This window comes from Limulus polyphemus, unplaced genomic scaffold (genome assembly GCF_000517525.1).
Source record: "Limulus polyphemus unplaced genomic scaffold, Limulus_polyphemus-2.1.2 Scaffold27, whole genome shotgun sequence".
In the NCBI taxonomy this organism is placed as follows: Eukaryota; Metazoa; Arthropoda; class Merostomata; order Xiphosura; family Limulidae; genus Limulus; species Limulus polyphemus.
The window spans coordinates 640382-649131 of NW_013665637.1; the positions used below are offsets into that span (position 1 = coordinate 640382).

Sequence of the window (8750 nt, forward strand, 5' to 3'; positions counted from 1 at the left end):
AACGCTACAGGAGACAAGTCTGAAATTGCTCGATTGAAAATTACACACACTGGAAAAGGGTGTAATCATAATATATTATAAGCCTAGAGTCTCAAAGGCAATATTTAATATTAAAGGTTTTGATATAATGAGAAGTTAAATATAGGCTAACTAATTAGTGGTGCTAGATTAGGTTGCTAGTACATCTAGATCTAACATTAATGTTAGACCTGTTATTTCCATCTTTTTAGTAGTAGGTTTGGATCTAGATGTAATAATAATGACAGAAATTTAACTTTATACATCTAAACTAGACCTTAGATTTGGGTGCATAGATTGAAAGCACCTTGTTTTGAATCTACCCAGATCTAGATATAATCCTGCCTCATTAATTCTAGATTTAGATTGATTAGGTCTAACTTTTAGCACAAATGTTACATCTAGATCTATTAACTTAGTCATTAGATCTGTCCCAGTGCAATGCCTAATTTAATAGTTAGTATAGGTGTAAGTATGCCTATAATATAGGCTACAATTTGTATGATGATGGACTTAGGGTCTAGGAATAAAGTTATAATTGCAATTGTACCTAAAGTCTAGTACATTAGTTGGTGTAAGACATGATTTACAATCAGCCAATACAATTACAAAACACTATATTAGGCCTATAATGTTTACTAGATCTAGACCTTGCCTGTTGCATATACTGCCAATCTTGCACACCATTTAATATGTTACATCAATCTCGTATTTTCTTTTTGATGAACATACACTTACTTGTACGTTGTACTCTAGGACTTGTATTTGATCTACAGATGAATGATGGAATAGTGTAATTTACTTCTGTACGTCCATTTGGCCTCACTGTATTTCAGTTGGCAGCTTTTAAGTTAAAACTGCAAGCGTATTTACTTAATGTTGCGCTATATCCTAGGGGAGGGCATAATTACTATTTAATAGCATTATAGGCCAGGGGAAATTTTGCACCCCTTCACACCTGTGCCAGGGAGCGACTGGCCCTATCTAAACTAAAGAAACAAATGTACATAAGTTACAGTATTAATTTATCTCTTTATCGAATATAGGCCATACTTAATAAAGACATAACTAATGTTAGGTCTAAGACAAGGGTATTTTGGTTTCTGCAGTTAAAATTCTTTTTAATTATTCTAGAAACCTTGTATTTAAATAATTACTGTTGCAATAAAGATACTAATTTGACTTCATTTTTTTGATGATTTTTCATCATTTTGAAAAGGTTATGTCCTACATTACCAATAAATATTTGTTGTTTCTGTTTTTTACAATTTATAGCTGAAAGTGGTGATTGCTGCAATTGGAAAAATAAAGTATAAAAATAAATCTTAACAAGGAATTAAATAATAAAAAACAAAACAAATAAGTAAGGATAATGTAGGGATGGCAATGCTATAAAGTACAGAAACAAGATGGGGATGAATACACAAAACATGCAAAAATCTCTATGTAAGTAGCTAAATATCTCTAAGAACAGCTTTTATTTTATTTACAACTAAATGTTGAATTCCTTTCATTTGCATGAATTCAGGTTTCAATTAACCCTTTTGAGATGGGTCACGGTTGAAAGGCCAAGTCATCTTGTTTGGTATCAAACTATAGTTTGTAATTCAAATTTTAGTACTATATATTACTCAATTTCTTAAGTTATAAGCAAATTAAAAACAAAGCAAAAAAAAAACAGATAAATATGGTTTTTATTTATTTATTTTTTGTCACGTGGTATGTTTAATGCAGGACTGGTTCAAATTAGATGTTTGTGAAGACAAAACACTAAGCCTATAGTTTCATATGAATTAGAAACTCAAATTACAGGTATTGACAATCTAGAATATAAAATAAGGTCTTATATTTTCTATTTGCTAAGATATTGCTCATGTAATAAATCCAACACAATGGCACCTCGGCCACCTTATTCCATTTTTGGAAATGCTCCCTTATGATATGAATAACCAATTGGAAGCTCAAAATGTCCCCCTAGTGGCTTTCTCAGCCATTTTAAATTCTTAGGATGCCATTTCTTTCTCTTGAACCAAGATTTCAAGGAGGTGGGGTGTGTGTCTTTATTCTGCTCAAAATTTCATATTTGTTTTAGACTAAAATACATCCTAGCTACTAAGCTTGATAAATTATAGTGGAATTCTATGGTACCGATATAGTAATTTATGATTTTTTCTTAGTTACTCAAATGTATATATAAAACCTCAAAAATAACTCGTTTCATATCCTCCACATGAGAAATTTTAAGGCTCAGCAACCTATGTCAACCCACAACCGAGTACAAAGGTCGTAACTAGAAGGGAATTGTTTGCTTTACTTTATTTACTGTTCTATGTTTTAAGAAAAATACGTTTAAGAACTTATTTCAAATGAACAATAATCTATTTACATATATAATTTATAATAATTTAAATGTGACTGTATTTTACAAAATACTAGTCTACTAAAACACAGCTAAGAAAAGTTACTTTATACAGACCAAAGGTTACCTTTGTTATTTGATAAGATAATACGAGTGCACGTGAGGTGTGTCATTGTAACTTCTGTATTGTTAGCCAGGCACGGGTGAAAGGTCAATATAATAAAAATGATAAATATATACGTATATAAATGTATAATGTTATGAGTTTTAAGCTATTTAGCCTAAACATTTTTGTTTTCATATTATACTTTGTGTTCATTCTAGAATGAAATACGCATAATTTATATTTATTTCCTAATTTTTTATGGTGGTTGCGAGATTGGTCAAATCAACCGAACCCATACAAAGATTAATTACTGAAAATAATAGATAAAATATAAAGTTTTTTTTTTTTTTTTTTTCTTTCAACATTTGATAACTGTCTGGACATTATAAAGATTTTGAATGTGAAATCTGAAACTTTTCTTATGCTTAAAAGTATTTTTAATCTTAAAATGAAAATTACTTTGCATGATAGATAGGAAACATGTGAAAAGAAAAAAAGGCATGAGAAAAACATTGCCTTACAAATCTTAAGATTTAATACAAAAAAAAAAGATATTTTCATATTAATTTGCTTACTAATTTAAAAGTTATAGCATGAAAACTGTAACAAGCACAAAATGGTTATGAGGTTGGTCCCAGGGGCTGAGCCCGTGCTGAAAGAGTTAAAGCACTTAAACTGAATATTGATACAAAGTCTTACAATGGCTAATTTCCAAAAGCTTGTAACATGGACTCAGTGGTTACTTATATAAGATTTTTGTATGTTGAGTGTATTCATCCCTACCTCGTTTCTGTACTTTTTGGCATTGCCATACCTACATCATCTTTGTTTTTTGTATTACTTGTTTTCCCTATTTTTAATGAACAGCAGTTGTCATGAAGGCATTTTAGCCTGGTGTGATGAGTTGTCTTGATGGACATCATGTGTTGAAGTTAGCAAAATGCTATAGTGATTCTGCACTCCACAAGTTAAAATGCAACATTTTGGTGTGCAAAAACTTTAAGCATTGATGAGTTTGCCTTTCTGATTCCGGAATCAGAATAATGAGCAGAACATTTGGGTGTTATGCTACTTACTGGTTCTCTACTTTAGCGATGTAGTTTTGGCTCAACTGAAGGTCTTAATAGCTCTTGAAAACCTCAAACTCTGGGTTATGCTGTCAACAACAGTGTAACTCAACATTGTACAAGGTTAACTAAGAGTCAAATGGTTAACTTAGCATGTGAAGAAAGGCATGAGAAACAAACCTAAACTTTTACAGATTTTCATATTGGTAAATTTCTAGAAAAAAAAAAGTTTACGTGAGATATGTTGTTCCAATTTTTGTCTTTTTTATTTACTGTTGTAAAACTATTACAACTAAGTTGTTTCATAATACTGAATGAATTATGAAACAAAAGTGACATACAGAGGTTGAGTATGTTAATGTTAGAAAGATCTTGCCATATCATTGCAGTCCATATCACCATGTCTGGTCATAGTCTATCTTACAGTTATGCCTTTTGACAATAGCCCTGCAGCAGTTTTCACTGTTAAAAGGCTCCATTATGAGGCTGTCATGCCCAAAGCACACCACGTTTTCCTGGGTGCTTTTCATAATCATCTGAGTGTTTAAATATTTTGTATTGGAAAGGGCTGTTTCATACTTTTGCTAAATGTGATCAGTTTTTGGTAGCATCATGCTGTCTATGAAATGCCAAACAGAATGTAGTTCTGATGCACTTTGTTCCACTGCATCTATAGATTGGATGTCGTTAACACATGCCTTGCTGATTTGCATATTCAAAATCATTATTTAATATACTCAATGCTCTATAATGACTGACTAATATTTTGTACTGATTTATATCTACTTTTGATCAGAAGTTAATAAAAATGCACTTGTATCTAACTGTTGTGTATTTGTCAGTTTAGTGTTTTATTGGCCAGATGAGTGTTATGTGAGAATTTTTATTTTATTATTATAGTTCCAGAAGAATGATGTATATTTTTAGCCGTGGCATAGTGCCTCATAGAACGGCTCCGAGAATTTGTTTTCAAGTACAAACTTTTAGCTCGTAGCTCCATTTCTTGATGGATTTGAGATCTAATTACAGCTGTGGGTATTGAGGATTCTTATGTTGTCTTAGTGATAACCTTTGTAAAACTATGCTAAATTGGGTTGTGGTGGTGGAAATAAAATGAAACTGTATTAACATTTGTTTCAATTTACATTTTAAAGTGGTTATACTTGATTTTTAGGAATATGATTATTTTGCAATTCTTCAGCTTTCTTTTGAACCTGTCAACAGAACAGCTTCTATGTTAACAGCATTCACACTTGTTGCAATTTCAGAAAAACTACTCTTGAGGTTACATGAAAGTTACTCAAGTCATTAAGCTACAGTCAGTCCTTTTAAGTTCTTTTCTAAGTTATATTTTCTTTCTAAATAGACCATGCAAACCCATGCTGCAGTTTTCAGAACAGGTGAAAGCTTGAAGGAAGGATGTCGTAAGATGAGTGATTTATATAAAGCAATGGAGGATATTAAGGTACTACTGTTTTTTTAGGATTCATTAAGGTTTAACATTCAACTGAAGTTAGTTATTTAGCAGTCCTTAATTTAAAGACTTTTAAATAACTAGAAATGAAATCTTTAGGTTTAAAGAACAAATTTAAGCTGAACTCTTAAAAGCAATACACTATTTTATAGAAGTAACTTTCTACTCTCACTCAAGTCTTATTGGTGTGAAAAAGCATCAAATGATCTTTTGAAGCAGAAAGCTGCAAGAAAAGTTTTGTATTTTTACCTATAACTGAAATGTAATTCAGGATTACCTGAATCTTTTAGGTTATTTTTTCTGAAGAAATATTATTTACATAAAAATGTACTTTAACCACAACCGATCATTAGTGGTGAAAGGTTGAGATTGAGGTATCACTGTAAAGCTGCACATTATGTAAAGTATGGTAGGTCAGATGATACTTCAAGGTTACAGCCTCCTCTATGTTAAACGAGAATATTGAGTTCAGTGGGTAATGCTAGTTGCTACAGGTAAATCATTTTACCATTAACTCTTTTTTCACAAGTTATTAATTAAGTACTGAACTAAAATATTGAATAGCAGCATTTATAGAAGAATGTATGTTGAGTGGTTAAGCATGTACATCTTTTTTATATTATTCCTCCCCTCTATAATTTAATACTTCAACTTTTTCTTTGCTATTCCAGTTAAGTGATCGGGGAATGGTTTGGAATACTGACTTAGTTGAAACTCTAGAGCTGCAGAACCTCATGCTCAATGCTCTTCAAACAATCCACGGAGCTGAGGCAAGAAAGGAGAGTCGTGGTGCTCATGCTCGGGAAGATTTCAAGGTATGTATTTGTCTAATTGAAATAGTCATCATAAATATTAAATTTTGTAGCAAATAGTTTTTTTTTGTTGTTGTTTTTTTTCCCAGTACACATTAAAGTTTTCAGGCATAACATTAGCTCAGTGAGAGAAGTTGTTTTTCTGTTAATCCAGTATCATACTTTCTTTTTTATAATTGAAGTAAATGGGTTTGCTCATAATGCTTTTTTTAATTGATCTTGGAGACATTAAAATTAGTTGGAAGTATGGGAAAATATTAATGTAAAAAATTCTAACATTGTGTTAAAGATGACAAAGGTTTGAAATTTGAGTAATTAAACTATATCTCAAGCCTTTGTTTTAAATCAACCATAAAAAGAGATCCAAAAATTGTATGGGATAGCGATGTTTCTCAACCTTTTTCCACTGTGGCTGGCAAAACCTTTGTAAAAGGCTTGTGTGAATTGTTAGGAGTCCATAGACCTATAGTAGTGTGTTTTAAATTCAGTTCCTTCAAGAAAGCTTTGAAGTGAAAATTATGAAGCTCGTTTATTGCAAGGCAAAACTGGGATAACATGACATGTGCACTGTACATCTCTTTAACTGTGCAATTATAGCTCAACTAGTATTTTTGTGGCCAAGTGTAGAAAGGCAAATTTAGCATAGCTTAACTTAAGAATGTCATGAATGTGTGTGTGTGTGTGTGTGTGTTGTTTTTATTATTATTATTATTATTATATAAAAAGAGAGAGAGAGAGAGAGACATGCAATGCTAGCAATAGAGCAGCTGAATCTCAGAATAAAGCAAACAGGGTAGCTGGAAATTTTACCACTCCAATAAAGCAGTAATCGTGTATACCAAGTATTTGTTGCAGTTTTGCTGTTAACTCTATTGAGACACTGAGGATACTTAACATCAGTCTCTGTTCCTGTGAAACTATACATAGCATTAAGTGTTTGTATAGATTCAAAGGAGTGTTACTCAAAACTGAAAAGTTGTATTCCACAGGATAGAGCAGATTAACAGAAGTATGAGTCATATGTGCTCACGCATAATGAGTTAGTATCAAAATGTAAAGGCTTATGTAATAAAATGATGTTATAATTTAATAAAGAGGTTTAATTATTTTTAATTAGTATCAGATGTGTATAAAACTTTATAATAGGAATATTTAAAAATTGAGACTTTGGTATCTTTATTTAGTAGTGGACAGTTTAAATATTTTGTAATATTAATTATGGAAATTTCTTTAATTCTTTCAGGAGAGAATTGATGAGTATGACTATTCTAAGCCAGTCCAAGGTCAGAACAAAAAAAGTTTTAATGAACACTGGAGGAAACACACTTTGTCAAAAATGGATGTATCAAGTGGGAAGGTTAGTCCATTGTTCATCTGAGAGCTGTTGTTTTAATTTTTAGCTATAACAGCTTAGTGATTACTGTTTCATTAAATCTTAAATGTGGGTGTAAAGGAGTTGAATTTCTCTAGCTTTGACATAGTTAGTTTTAGCCACATTATAAATGTTTTTAGGCCAATCTGGGTTATGAAATTATTATATTAAAAGTAATCTAAAATATCTGGACCAAGGTAGCGGGGGTTGTTTAAACATTTTTGCATTATGTTTCTTCTAGATGTGATTGCTTAAAATTTTAATTTCACCTGTATGTGTGACTTTATTTATAGGTTCATTTGGAGTATAGGCCAGTTATCGACAACACCCTAGATGAGAGAGAATGCAGTATGGTACCACCAGCTGTACGAGCATATTAAACCAAATACACTTTTAAATTTGAAGAATAAATATTTAAAACAAAAATTAGCATTTCTCAATCTACATAGTTGCTTTGTGTTTTAAGTTTATACTTGTGACGTTTACCTGTTTCAGTATTTAGTCCATTTCTTATTGAATTACAGTGCTTGGCTTCCTCAGAAAAAGATGTGATAGAACATTAACAGATAAAAAATAGTTTGATCTTAGTAACTGTCAAAAGTAAGGACTTTTTTTTTCTTCTGTTGATTATAATTATTTTTCATGGCTACATTGTGATAATATAATTGAACTTAATATTTAAGGGTTCATTTTTTTTATTATTATTATTGTTGCCTTTACAATAAAATCTACAATATACACTTTAATAATATAAGTAGAAATTTATTTAAAATCCTAGTTGTTCATTAGCATTTATATACTAATATTTGATTTCTACATTAATAAACACTTGTTTGTTTGTTTGTTTGAAAAATAAAATCCAGGAACTGTAGGAGGAGGTACATTAAACTAAATTAGTTTCTGCTTACTGGAATTGGAAAAGATTATCATGAAATAAATTAGTTTTTCTTTTCATACATTTGTAGGAATTATTTAATTTTGCAAGAAACTTGGCAACACAGATGTTTGTTGGCTGGTATTATAAATATTCAAATATGCAAAAAAAAATTATTTATAAGTGTAGGAAATTTATTAAGGGCAATAAGGAGTGTTATGTATGATATTTGATAAAGACATTTCATATGTTAAGGACCTTAAACTGTTTATCAAGTTATGATGAAGGCCATAGTACTCTACTTTCTAGATTAAACTACATGGTAGGTGTTTAGGGGCGTTAAAAACACAATATACATAGATATAAGAATGAGACTTAAATTATATTTCATACATACACCTACTACTAAATGTTCTACAAGTTAAAACCATGACTTGTAACTGACTGAAAGAAATAACACTTTAAACCAAGAGAGTATCTTTGGATATTGTTTTTAACTCAACTCCTTACATTATATATACACCTGGAAAAAAGTTAAGCACCCCGTGTTTTTTTCAAGTGATTCAGATTCGACGTTCTTCTGACTGATTATAAATTACCATTCAATCTAAACGTGTTTATCAAATGAAATTATGCATTATTGGGCACAAGAAAACAAGATTATCACC

At 30.8% G+C, this 8750-nt stretch overlaps 1 protein-coding gene across 1 annotated transcript in view; it reads left to right on the plus strand.

The window, feature by feature from the left end:
- The window catches only part of LOC106459417 (succinate dehydrogenase [ubiquinone] flavoprotein subunit, mitochondrial-like), a 40491-nt gene extending 32857 nt beyond the window's left edge, over positions 1–7634 (plus strand). Inside the window, exons 13-16 of the mRNA XM_013919040.2 lie at positions 4917–5015; positions 5696–5839; positions 7080–7193; positions 7502–7634. Coding sequence (XP_013774494.1) covers positions 4917–5015; positions 5696–5839; positions 7080–7193; positions 7502–7588 — 444 coding nt within the window. The 3' untranslated portion in view covers positions 7589–7634. The remainder of the gene's footprint in view (positions 1–4916; positions 5016–5695; positions 5840–7079; positions 7194–7501) is intronic.
- Positions 7635–8750: the final 1116 nt, after the last annotated feature.